This window comes from Rhynchophorus ferrugineus, unplaced genomic scaffold (genome assembly GCF_030347505.1).
Source record: "Rhynchophorus ferrugineus isolate W39M unplaced genomic scaffold, kcgeb_rfMv2 rfM4, whole genome shotgun sequence".
Lineage (NCBI taxonomy): Eukaryota > Metazoa > Arthropoda > Insecta > Coleoptera > Curculionidae > Rhynchophorus > Rhynchophorus ferrugineus.
Genome location: NW_027472583.1, coordinates 18,562,345 through 18,577,014, shown reverse-complemented (window position 1 = coordinate 18,577,014; position 14,670 = coordinate 18,562,345). Strand labels below are relative to the sequence as shown.

Sequence of the window (14,670 nt, the reverse complement as noted above, 5' to 3'; positions counted from 1 at the left end):
AATATCAAATTAACAACACAAGAAATATTAGTTTAGCGAGCTGCTAATTTTCCCCCTTTTTAAGAAATATTCATAACAAATGAACCGCTGCTTCGACGTCTCAAGCACATCAATTTTAATCGATGGTGATTCTCATTTATGATTTCGTTCTATTTTAGCAGTTCAGAATCCCTCTTTCTGATTCAAATCGGTAGATATGAGTGAGTAGTTAGCAGGAGTTAACAGGTACATTATGAACTTAGACCCATGTAAAATTTCATCCAATATTAATTTAAAACGGCGGGTGAGACATCTTAAACCTCTCTCATATAATTAAAAAGTAAAGTAAACTTACTCCGCACAAATCTAACAAATATTGTTTTAACTAAAATGTATGCATAATAACAGCAAATTTGAGAGGATTACATTATTTTATAGAACTATAAAATATGTATTACATAACGGATGAGGCAAAAGTCGCGCTACCATTTTGATTGCGCGCTATCTTGGTTGTGTGACGTTTAACTCAGTTTCGCTTTAACCATTATGTTGTGTAGATGTCCAAATTTTATTGTGAATAAATATACGCCACAATAACGAACAGAAATAGTGATAATATTTATTGAAAATAATTGTTTCATTATTGCCACGCGGCGGAAATTTCATCAAAAATATTCTAATCGTCCAGTGCCTCACAAAAACACAATTTATCGTTTACATGCGAATTTTCGACAGTACGATACGACAGGAGACAGTCCTCATTCTGGAAGACAACGGACGTCTCGTAACGCTAAAAATGTGGCTCTGGTGCCCGATAGTGTCGTAGAGTCTCCAGAAACATCAATTCGGAGACGCGGTTCCCAGATACACATTTCTGCACGCAATTTAAGGCGAATTTTGAAAACTAATTTGAAAATGTTCCCGTACAAAATTCAATTAATCTAAAAATTGCTACCGAGAGATCCTGATCAATGGGTTAAGTACAGCAATGCAATCCTAAGGCTGTCTGATGAAATTGAAGATTTTTCGTCTAAATTGACATGACATGATTGATGAGCGATGAATACCATTTTTATGTCAGTGGCCATGTCAATAAACAGAACAGTTGGTGTTGAAGAACACAGAATCTTCAATTAATTCATGAAACATCATTGCATCCACTAAAAACAACTGTATGGTGTGGTATTTATGCTGGAAACATCATTGGTCTATATTTTTTTAAATTACCAAGATATTGCAATTACTATTACTGCTGAACGATAACAAGACATGATTCGAAATTGTCTTATGCCTGAAATGAAAGACCAAGGAGTAGAGGACATATGGTTTAAGCAAAATGAGGTCACAGTACACACAGCTCGTTCAACAATTCAATTATTGATTGACGTTTTTCCACGAAGACTAATTTTGCGAAGCGGCGATTTAGCATGGTCAGCTAGGTCTCCGGATTTAACACCACCAGACTTTTTATTATGCGCTTTTTTAAAATCCTTCGGAATGTTTATGTAAATAAGCCCCAAACGACTCAACATATTAAAGATCTTCAGATGTTGCAGGATGTCATTAAAAATGCCTTAAAAGTGCCGAAAGTTGCATAGCGAATCGCGGTCACTATTTAGGCGATATAATTTTTCAATCATAACAAAAAAGAAATGTAAAGACCAAATAAACTTTTTATGGAAACCAAACTTACTTATCTTTTCTTTAAGTAAAGTTATAGGCAATCAAAATGGTATCGGGACTTTTGCTCCGCCTTGTATATGATGTTTTGTAAATCATTATTAATTTACAACATTTTTGGAGATAATATAAATTGTTGGCTTATGGCAAACAGTGCTTGTGTCAGAGTTAGTTTACTTTTGCAAGCTTAACATAAAAAGAATAAATACAAAAACTAAAGTCTAAAACCTGACGTACCTAATGATTACACGCGCTATATAGTTCAGATCTTACCTCCAGAAGCCTCTGGACTTTTAGCTCAAATAACGAAGTGACTTAGTTCAAGTTTATTTTGAAAAAAAAGACGAATAGTTCTAAGATAAAATATAAAAAAAATTGAAGACTGCTGGACTGAATGTATCACTCTTGAAGAACACTATCTTAATGAATAAAGTTGAATTTTCTCTAAAAATTGTGGGTTTAGACTAGTGATTTATTAAGTGATCTTTATAAGTAATATAAACAATTTTCTTTCTTTTTGTATCCTCTGTAGGGAAAGAATTCTTTAAATAACAGATAGATAACCAATATTTTAATAGATCATCTGATTTCAACATTGATTTTATTTTTATAAAAATTAATATACTATCATTTTACACCATCTGTTACAAAATTAATATAGTACATTTTCTAGCGTTTCCAATTTAGTTATACTACAATTATATTAAATGTCCAACTATTTATATCATTCTCAGCAACAGCACACATAATCCCGCTCTTGTTAAGCAATGCGTACGGAATTAACAATTAATAACTGGTCACAAATATTTAGTGTAAAGAAGTCAAGTAAAAATATCTCAAAAAAATAATTGAACCGATTTCAAAAAATAAATAAGGGACTCATTAAAAATTTTAAAATAATCAAACTCAGATTTTTAACTCAAAAAAAAACTTTTCAGAATAAAATATGTACAAATTAATCGTTGTAATAAGTAAATGAAAATAAACAAAAACCTTAATTAAATATTATTTAACCAATCTACTACACGTATTTTATATTCTACTATATATACACAATTTAGCTTAATACCTACCTAAACTAAAATACCTAACGTCGATTCGTTTTGTTCGGAATTTAATTTTTTGTATATGTCGCAAAATTATATTATTATTTTTGTATTGTTTGGGCTCGTCACTAACTTCAAACTGATCAGTTGGTAGCAATTAAAATAATACTATAAATAGATAAATAGGTTTAGGTAGGTATTAAGTTAAATTGTGTATATGATATTTTCCCTGGATTTAATCAAAAACCCATCTTATTTTATGTTGTTTTAAAACCTGACGAAAATATACACAAATACACCGAATAAAACTATTCTTAACTCTTATATCTTAAGACACTCTTAAACAATACATTAGCTATTTTTACAATATAGACTTATATACAATATTTTGAGGCTGCTGAGGCCTCAATGTTTTGCATGATAGTAGTTTTATATCGCTATTGTTCTTATTATATCTTGCTCATCTCATCTGGATTATTCTACTAAACTGTAAATTAAAGAAAATGGGACGCGCAAGTTTTTATTTTTTTATTTGGAAATTACTTTAGGTTATAAACTTTTTCGTTATTTTCTGTGAAAATATAAAGATTGCCATGTAAAAAGCAATCTATCTCTATATCTAAAATAGACAATTCTAAGGACTCTTCTAAAGATTGAACTTTGATAAAAATATATTCAAAGCAAAGATTTACAATGAACTATCAAATGTATCTAATATAAAATCTTCAACGTTGAAGTACCATCAGTCAATGCTGTCATACCTTTGAATCATGATATCCGTATCAATGAGTTTCATTTTTCAATACAGTTATTCATTTCAAGAATATTTGAATATCATTATCATGCAATTATCCAGTTAGGCGCTCACTTCAACTATCATCGCCATTAATGATGAAATAGCAATGAATAGGTACTTTTTAGTCACTGTTAGCATCTCCTGTTCACTCTATTGAGAAGGTAGCAGACCTGAAGCTAAAGGATGAAATAATATATCAATTCTTAATGTACGCTGGTATGTTACTTCCCTTACTACTTTGATAAATTTAAACCATCTTGTTCCGTTCCTTATCTATTTCTAATGCTCGTTATCTATTTTGTTCGTTTGTTGAGGTCAATTATTACTTGCAGAATTTAATTTTTTGATAATTAAATAGCCGAAATCTGCGATTTCGTTTCGAATATTTATATTTTCATTCCTATGAGTTTATTAATATTTTATTATATTTTCTCAAGATTTTAAAAAGAAAAACCGATTAACCAAAGGAAACGATAACAATTAGCAAATATATAATTACTGAAAGGCGATAAAACTGTCATAAAAATTGTTTCGACTTTACGCATTTCAAAAACAATGGAAGAATAAATAATAATCGAACGGCTATTATCGAATATATTGGATTATAATGTTTTGCCATTTCGGTTTATGTCTCAATTGTATACACCGGAAACAATTATCAATTAATTGATTAATAGTACCTATGACGAAAAGAATCTGTCAAAATCCTAATATAAGTACAGACAGAAGCCATACCGACTCCAATTCAGCTAGCACCAAGGAAGAATCATGACTTTCTTGAGAGCTCTAGCGTTTCTTTTATTTTTTATTAACTGTGCATTTCTATCAAATGGTAAGTAAAACTTAATAACATTTACTACTTACAATTTAAAAATAAAATAACAAGTTAACATAAAACGAAACATAGTGAATACATTAAACACATGTAAACTCTTTGTTTTTTTTTATTAATCTCTTAGAACTTCAACAATCTGTCCGTGGGTAATAAGTATTTTTTATGATTTCCGTTATATAATATAACTATACTGATATGTAGAAGATCGCTTCAGTAAGTCATCTATTGTATAAATGCATAATCCAATTAGTATTCTAAGATATTCTAAAGTCTATCTTAACTTATTCTAAAGACTATTCTAACTTTTCCTAAAGATTATTATATGTCACCCTATGTCGATGAATCAGTTCGTATGGTAGTTTGCGTTTGAGCTTACGCACTTCACTGTTATCGTGCATATTTAACAGTTTGGCGAGTGGATTTGGATGCACTAACTGTCTTTCAAAGTACTTTGCACTAATACTTTGAATGGTTCCAAAGGAATATCGCGCCGAATTAGTGTATTGGAGATGTTATATGGGCCATCTACGATGGCTCGCAACACTTTATTCTGGAACCTCTGAAGAATAGCAACGCTAAATTTGCTAGTAGTACCCCTCAATTCAATACCATAGATCCAAATGGGCCAAATTGACTTATACAGCTAAACCTTGTTATCTAAGGAAAATTGGATCAGTCAATATATTTGGTTTAGTTTCATCCCAAGCTGTTTACGTTTTGTCACTATATATTTATTCCATGTTAAGCGTCGATCAAAATGCATTCCCAGATATTTAACATTGTCTGCTTGCGGTAATTCGTTATTATTCATTTTTACTGGGGACAAATCTTTTACTTTAATACGCAATGCTTTCAACCACAATTCGCCTTTGTTTAAATGAAGTTGGAGGTTTCTTGTAGCTGATATCGGATCCTCGTATGTTGATAACGCTGCTGTATCATCAGCAAATGTTGCAACAGTATTGTTCTTGAGGTCAGTAGGTCATCTGTGTACAATATATATCACAATGGAATATAACACCTGAATATATTGGATGTAGATCAGTTTATTCGTCATATTGTTTCGCATTAATCTGCTTGTCTATGAGGTATGATTTTAGAAGTTGAAAGTGCGTGTAGAGCAATATCTCTTTGTCTCTTAAAAACTAATACTAAACTATTAGTTTACATTCTCAAAGAAATTTAAAAATTCCAAAATAATTAAAAAGGATTTTTATTAGATGTTTTTTTCTAACGTTATTTTTGGAAAAATGAGTGACTAATATTTACGTTGATAATATAATATTGAATCCCAATAATTCTATTCTATATTAACACAACAGGTATTTCACTGGAACGGTTACAAGACGTGGTACTTCGAAGCCGTCGATATGCCTATCAAAAACCGGACAAATGTGAACTGGATGGTGTTAACGATAACCTATGCTTCTATGGATCATCGGTATGTAACATTCACATAGGGATTTAAAAACATACGCTCACCGTTAATCCATGTCTCAATCAGAAAGTCCCTTACCAAATGGCCATACTAAATATAACGAAAGGCACCGGATTTGTAGTCGATAACATTGGAAAAAAAGTTGCCATATTAGATAAAGGTGGTAATGGCGTTATACTGGATAATGAATCAAACACAGGAGTGCAAGTCAACAGGTAGATCAACAAAAAAACCTCAATCCTTCTCTAAGTTTGTTCATTTTAGCCCTCCAACATCAAATTTAGAGTTTCCGGACATCCTTGCTGAATATAACGTATCTCATGCTTTTGAGAGGTACAAGGACAACAGTTTTAGGTTCGATGATTATAATCCAGAATACAACCTAGGTTAGTATTCAAACATGATCTCAATTATCAGTCATTAAGTAAATGTAAATCTTATCTAACTCGATTGCGTAACATATATAGTGGCACGTAATTGTATTTTATGATTTATTATTTTTCAAGCTCGATATTATGCATCGTAGAACCCAATAAGTCCCAAGCCCAAATAATAAGACAGATAACCTTTAGGAAAGATTCAACATTATTCATGAGAATACTCTCATTCAAGAGTAGAACGAATCAGTTCAGTGCTCTTCTATGTTTAGCTTTCTCGTAAAACAATTTGTCATAGCTTTCAAAATAGGCTTCAATAGCTGGAAGTTACTGTGACGCAGATGTGGACTACGGTTGAAGCAATATGGCTTTGCATTGAACACTTTTCTTTTCATTTGGGGACTTTTTTAGATATTTCACCACCCAATTAACTATTAAATAGTTTGCATTTTTCAAGACAGTTAATGAACAAAATCCTATGCGCATCTCAAGATACGAACGCCATACCAGTCGACATTTGAGTTTTTCGTCACTTTGAAAAGTCCAATGAATACTAAGGATCTGCTAATATACATTATAATTAATTTAAATAGATCAAACAAATTGATTAAACAAAAAAAAACAAACTTCAAAACAAATTGTTATGGAAACAAATTTCGAAGCCAGTGTAGATCTACGATGTACAACTATAATATTGCCCAAAGAAATCCACTATCAATATGATTCAAACTTAATAAAACAAAATTGTTCAGAGCATTATTAACGTCCCATTGTATATTTGAAATGCGGAGAAATTAAAAGGTTTGAGGGAAAATGTATAAATACTATACCTCTAAACCTACCTCTTAACAACAATAAACTTATCCAAAGATTGAGGAGACAAAAATCCGTTTAGTGTGCAATATAATTTTGCGATGTACATTTAGAATATTGTACTATAGTAAACACAATATTCTATATTCAACTTGACTGTTTGAGATCAGATTAACAATAACACAATATTACTAATCAAAAAAACACAAAAAAATATATTACCAAATTTTGTGGCAAATTAAATTAATTTTCTAATAATAAACCAACAATAAATCAATTAAAAAGTATAGCAACTTTGCTTGGGGGAAAATGGTTTGGACAAGCATCTATAACGAAACTGACTTTTAGGATGGACATGGGTCAAACCACAAAAAGGATATGGATTAAAATTACACGGAATTAAAATATCACACAAAACAATACACAGAAAGTTTAACAATATCCAAATCCAGAACAGCGGTGACCGACCAAAGGCTAACATTTTATGATGATAATCATGATAATTGGAAATAAAAGAAAATAACAAAAACACTTAAACAAAATCACACAAAAATTACTTGAAGCAAACATCTAAGAGATAACAATGTATAATAACTTTATATATTGTATAAAAGTAAAAAGAATGTAAGGAATGAAGTTAGGGACCATCGCAATCAAGAAACTACCACAACTAGACTAAACTACTATTATCGAGAGTAAAATTTATAGTGTATCATTATTATATCGTATCATGACTTTTTAAATATAAAATAAATATTGTTATGTATGAAAAATTATGATATCACTGAAAGCATTTAAACTAAAGTGAGTGAAGAATCAAACTAATCACTTTGGACATTATTAACAAGTTAACCTTTTATAATACTGTCTTAACTAAACAATTATTTTCATTATTTGTAGGAAATTATAGAGGAAACTTTAATCCTAACTTGTTTCTTCGTGAAGCAACACTTTCTTTCGGAAACGATTTTGCTGATTTTGTAAACGAAGCTGTAGGTAAGTACTAACACATTTTAAAGATAATAAATATTACTATATAATGCACGATGGTATATTATATTTACAGGTACAGCAGGATCTCTGGTCTGGGGAGTTATGGCAGTATTTCTTGAACTCATGAAACCTATGAGTATGATTTTGGCACCATTCGTTATTTTGGCTACAGCAGGATTTTTGGTCGTCAAAGCCGGAATAATGGCGATCTGGAAAATATTCAAGACCCTCGCTAATTTCGCCCTGAAAATAGCTGGAGGCGTAGTAACTTTAATAGCCGCTGCTATATCGTCAGTGTCATATGTTTTTTTTTTAGTTGACAAAAAAATACAAAAATATATTTTTTAGGATTCCATTGGGTCTTATCATTGTCGCTCTGAATGGACTCATGGCGTTCTTCTTGGTATTATATGAAATCGCCAAGAAACTAACTTTAGCAGATATTTTAGGATTCATGCTGGCATCACCTTTCATTATTTTTGAAATAATAGCAGGTTTAGGTGGAATGGTACTCTTCGGTATAGCAGGTGAGTTAGACAATACACATTTTGGAAGACTTTATATAGAAATTATATTAATTTTGCGACAATCATAAAAAAATAGTTTATTGGCACTCACTTAACTGCTACTTTATTTATTTATTTATACGCACTGTCATGTTAACTCATTACTCACATATGACTAACAAGTATAATATGTCAGTGAAATTAATGTTTTGGTAGTTTTGATATTCTATTTATTATAAAATCATGATCCTCTATTAATATGTTTCTATTGATAACATATGCTTTTGGAGTTAACTTATAGTTTATTGTTATTTTTAATTATTTTTACTGAAATCTTGTATATTAAAGTATATTCTTAAAACTTCTATTCACTTCAACTATGGACAAGGGATGGACACTTTAAAGAGCATTACTATTCCTTTTAAAATGCTGTACTGAAAAATTGATAATTGGCATTTCACAGACAAATGGCACTTATCGAACCAAATTCTTAGTGTGCATTTTAAGAGTCCTAAAAATATATCACTAACGCCACTGTCACTCTATTTAATGACCGAAATGTCGAAAGATTGTCAAACTATCTTATGATAACCCTCTGTCACAATTTTTTTTGTTCTATAACATTAAATAGAATGGCTTTTTTGTCAAATTGTACCTGCTGAACACAAAAACTTAAACGGATTTTTCTAACACGTATTATTTGAAAGTTATGATAAATTAAAGTGCTATACATAAATAAAGCCTCTATGAAAATTTTAAATCATATTTATTTATATATATTATTAATTTTATAAAGACATAGTAATATATATATTATAAATAGACAATTGAACAAAGTAGTCCAGGTTTAAGTTTAAGAAACAATGAGCCATATATTCTGAAATAAAATGACGTAATATTAATAGACTAATGACTCTTGTGAGTAGTAAAATGTTCTTTCATTACAAACGAGCAGTACGAGCGTAAACATTCTTCTATCCGTTTTATATTAGTGAAAACGTTCACCTTCTTCATCACTCACTCCCTTACTGCAAGATTAGGAGGGAAAAATTGAAATGAGAATACAAAAAATGTATTTTCTTGCTTTAAATTTTTGTAACACGTCATTCACTAAAAGCTCGGCATTTTTAACTTAAAGATTGCCTAAAAATCTTTGAATTACTTTCTTTAGAGATTACCAAACCGAAAAGGTGGAAGATTCACATTTCTTGTGGAATGCGAGGTTTATATTTAACGTTTGATTTATCACAAATAAAGCCTGTTCTTTTTGGCCAATCTTTAACTTCATAGTGGTTTTTAATAACATTAGAATACTAACCAAAAACCACAAAAAATGTATTACCGAAGTTTGTGGCAAATCAAATTAATTTTCTAATAAAGAACCAACAATGAATCAATTAAAAAGTACAGCAACTTTGGTTGGGAGACAATGGTTTGGACAAGCATCTATAACGAAACTGACCTTTAGGATGGACATAAGTCAAACCGAAAAAAAGATATGGATTAAAATTATACGGAATTACAGTTGTTACACGGAAAGTTTAACAATATCCAAATTCATAAGAGCTGGGGTCGATCACAGCCTGACATTTTATGATGATAATCATGATAATCGGAAATAAAAGTAAATAACAGAAACACTTAAACAAAAAACAAAATCACACAAAAATTATTTGAAGCATCTAAGAGCTAACAATGTATAATAACTTTATATATATATATATATATATATATATATAAATTTATAACATCTTTATTAAATACTCTTAGTACAATCTTAATTATAAATTAATTTATTATTACTTTTCATTTGTACTTGGATTAATTCACAAACAAGACGAGTGCGAGAAAATACATCAATATGTATTCCTCAATTATAAAATTGTAATAACTTATAGCTATAGTTTATACTAAAGATATACACTTTCTATAAGTTCGTATTGTTTGGTTCGCTTCAATCTCCTGACATCCTGCGGGCTGTCCAGCAGTTGTATTGCTTCCACGTTAGTATGATTTATTTAGTTAGTATCTTCTTTCGTGTTTCAAGGCGAAATCATCAAAAAAAGGATAACTTCGCAAATCCATTTGATTTCCAGATCATCAGATCATCGTGCAATTCTTCGTTGGTTAAGTAGCGATAGGCATTGGTAATCAATCGAAGAACCTTGTTTTGGCAACGTTGGATGATTAGTTGATTAACTTTATATATTGTTTTAAAATTATATCAAAAAGTAAAAACGAAATAAGGAATGAAGTTAGGAACCATCACAATGAAGAAACTACCACAACTAGACTAAACTACCATTATCGGGAGTAAAACTTATAGTGTATCATTATCATATCGAATGACGACTTACTAAATATATAATAAATATTTATTTTTTAAGAATGGGATAAGGAATTCACAATACGAAATCTTATTAATGTTATAAAAACGCGGTGTAAATCATAATATTTCATCATATGATTTGAATCATATGAGTCATATGATTAATACTTTAAAACAAATTGCAGGTGTTTTTACCATCGCTTTCCACATCGTGAAACTCGTAGCAAAAGGAATCATCAGCGTGATCAAATCTGGTATCCAATTCATCACCAACATGGTGTTGCGTTTCTTCGGCCTCCGCGTGTCTGTCAAAATCAGTTACAACGATCACATCCAGGAAGGATCTCAACTTTTACTAGACCTATTCAATAACCAAAATCAAAAGTAAATTTTAGACAGATTTAATAAATTTATATAAATCGAACTGAATCAAAAGAAATAATTAAGTTTCTGTAATATTTCTCATTTAGATACCGCAGAGGCTACGAACTACAACCACTAGTTGATTTTACTGAAGGCATTAGTTATCGTAAACCGTTCAAGATTTACGGAGTCAACATGGGACAGGTTATCAAAACCCTAACTGACCCGACCATCCCAGACGGTCTTCGTATGGCATCAGAAATCGTTAGTGTCTTTTCACCGTTCCAAATTCCAAGATTCTTTAATAGGGCGATGGCTGGATTGTTTTCCAGTAGCGTAAGCTTGCTGGCCAACGAAAGGGATCCTGGTTACGTTAGAAGCGTTATACCGTCTGTAAATTTGCCACCAGGAACAGAACTTCGTAAGTTTTAATATCATTTGTCTCAGAGTTGACTAAAATTAAGTTGGTGTTAACTAGAGTTAACAAAATGACTCAGGAATAAGTTTTTATGAAATAGTGATGAGATACTAAAATTATTATTTATTACAGAATTACGGCCAAATAACGCACCACCGTTGGAGCTTCCAACCTACCAGCTCATCCAGCAAGTGCCCCAGCTGGACGCCGTATTCAAAACCTTAAATGACTACTCAATGGCTACCCGCAATATCAGCCTCATCGAACAGCTGGAGCGTGATCCTGAATTCAAGAACCAGATCAACATCGGCATTAGGAGAATTTTGGCCGCATAATTATGTTGTAGTTAGTAGTTAGATACATTTCAACGAATAAACACAGCATTAGAATTATTGTTTTTATACTAATATAATTTAATATGGACATTGAGCAAGTTCTCGATGTTCTACTCTATCCAAACGAAACCATCATGGGATTGCAATTGATGTTTGAACCGAGCATTGAAAGGATCTTTAAAACTGAAAGGTGGTTTTTATACAAAACCTATAAAAACCTAATAGGCTATTACGTTTAATGTTAAATTCATTGATTATGACATTTCTCTATAGAAAATAACAGTTTTCTGTTTAGTATTATTGAACTGTTCAATGTACATAGACGCTAATTATGAAAGACTCAAAATTTTAAACATTCATTACATTTGTTGATTAATTTGAAAATGTGATATGACTGTTGAGTCATATCTCAATTGTCGATTTTTGGTTTCAACGAATTAACAGTTGTGATTCCACTGTCAATGACAAAAACCTCCTGGAGGACCAAAATGTGCAAAGACAATGAATTTCAAGACATTCAACGAGAATTCAGCTCAAACTCTCATAGATTTTTCAGACAGATAAGTATTTAATGAAACAACTGTTTCCATACAATGGAAAAGACCCAAAATATGGGACAATTACTACAAGAGGAATTAACTGAAAATGCCATTTCGAATTTTAACAGCAGTTTCATTGCTTGTCGGATAAATATATAGTTTCATAAACATACATCCCAACATACTTACACAAGCGTATGAGTGTATATGAGGCGATTAGGGAGGTGTAGAGTTGCAGAGAAAAAGCCAATAATAGCTAATAATAGCCAATAACAAACGTACCATCATTCTCTTATATGATAACATTCAGCCACAGGACGCATCCAGGGCTACTCGCCAAGAGTAGCGCCTTCTGGTTATGACTTTTTTCTCCATAAATACCTTTTGAAAATGCATAAAATAATAAGAATACATTAATTAAAACGCCTATATTATTTGAAATGAAAATTGTAACTTTTTATTTGTAAATTTCTATGTTTTCTTCTACTTCTATCTATTTTCGTATTTGTAATTTTAACCAAACTCTTTTCAAAATATTGATATCATATTATGATGATAAAAAGTATATTAATTCCGGTTTCAGCACCTAGAAACATATTTTGACTACATTACAAGACAGATAAATTGATATAAAATGTTAAAAATCAGTTAACATAAATGTGTGCATAAAGGTTTCACAAAGCATTCCCTTGTATTTTAGCACCAATTTATATATAAATAATGTTTCTATTTGATCATAAATATAGGCTTTATGATATTTAATCAACTATTAATGTTGAATTTACTTTAGAAAAAGGAAATATTTATAATATAGAAATCCAAAACTAGACAACGGACGTTTATAAATTTCGGAAAACTCTATAAAGGCAAGTAATTAAAACATTAATTGACTCGGCAATACCAGATGGTCTTCATTTGACATCAGAAATTGTCAGTGTTTTTCACCCTTCCAAATTCCGAGATTCTTTGATAGGGCGATAGCTAGATTATTTTTTAATAACGCAAGTTAGCTAGCCAACGAAAGGGATCTTGATTTTCTTGGAAGCTTTCATGGAAGTGACTGCGAATTACTCATGAATGTTATTAATTAATAACCAATTAATGTGTTATTGTCTGACATGACAACAACTTTTGTTACTTTCAAAACAACGGATAAAAAATCATTTCGTAAAAATTAAAATTCTGTTAGCCGAACAATAACTTGAGTTTTATTTATCCCTTTTAAATTCCGTTATGACAGAAAGATATAAAGGTAAGATTAACCTTAAAATTTCCTTAAACATTACCAAAACTTACCTTTGTTCGTCTTCGTTATTTCATAAATGATAACATAAATAATAATTTATTAGTAAAAGATGAACAGAATCAGCAATCTGAAATTTTACTGGCAAAACAAAGTTTGTGCGGGTTCTGCGCATGCGCAAAGCCTAGAAAAGTTCCTACAGTTGTATACTGTAAACTGTAAAAAACACCTAAACCAACTAAAGCTATAAGGTTCCACAAAACAAACATCGAAAAGTTGGAATGTATGTATCTACTCTCTATTAGGGATGTCGAACGCGGAAAAAATATCGATGTTTTGATAAACCAATATTTAAAAAAGTATTGATATATCGGCAAACCGAAATTGTCGATACCAAACCACGTAAAATTCACTTGTTATCCGAGTGGGAGAAATCCCATAACAAAAGTTCGATACTCTCCTTCGAAAACCCTAGGTTTTTAATATCGATATTTTACTTTGCAAGTAAAAGTTCAATACTCTCATTTACAACTATCGATATTTATATGACGTCCCAAAAAATATTAATCTATCGATATATCGGGCAATCAATAACGAAATTTTTTTAGTGTCCTTATTCTGTGTAACAAATGCATTCTAAGCTGAAAACACCAAAGAAAATATATTTGCAAGAAGCCAGATGTGACAGACGATGAAAGAAAAGTGCACTTAGACATCTCCTGTTATAATCCGAAATCAAGTAAACCCTTTAGTAATCCATTGTGTTAATTATCTGCATAGATTAATTTCACCCGTTAATACAAATTTTGGCTTCATGCCAGAATAATCAAACTTGCTCCAAGCCGAAATATTAAAAAGAAATATGGGTGTTATAATAGAGAGGCATATATATCCGAAAATCAAATTAGCTCGGGCCAATTTGGATGTACCAACGTTTATACGTAATCGCTACGCAAGCCGTCTCCGAAGCACGAAGGGCC

At 31.0% G+C, this 14,670-nt stretch overlaps 1 protein-coding gene across 1 annotated transcript; it reads left to right on the top strand.

Moving 5' to 3' along the window:
• The first annotated feature begins 4,223 nt into the window (after nucleotides 1-4,223).
• Nucleotides 4,224-11,962, top strand: LOC143195254 (uncharacterized). Its single transcript, XM_076402246.1, has 10 exons — nucleotides 4,224-4,333; nucleotides 5,659-5,777; nucleotides 5,841-5,989; nucleotides 6,039-6,160; nucleotides 7,865-7,960; nucleotides 8,031-8,247; nucleotides 8,306-8,484; nucleotides 10,978-11,176; nucleotides 11,263-11,576; nucleotides 11,706-11,962. Exons 1-10 carry the CDS (start codon nucleotides 4,270-4,272, stop codon nucleotides 11,906-11,908), a joined length of 1,662 nt encoding a protein of 553 aa, XP_076258361.1. The 5' UTR covers nucleotides 4,224-4,269; the 3' UTR covers nucleotides 11,909-11,962.
• Nucleotides 11,963-14,670: the final 2,708 nt, after the last annotated feature.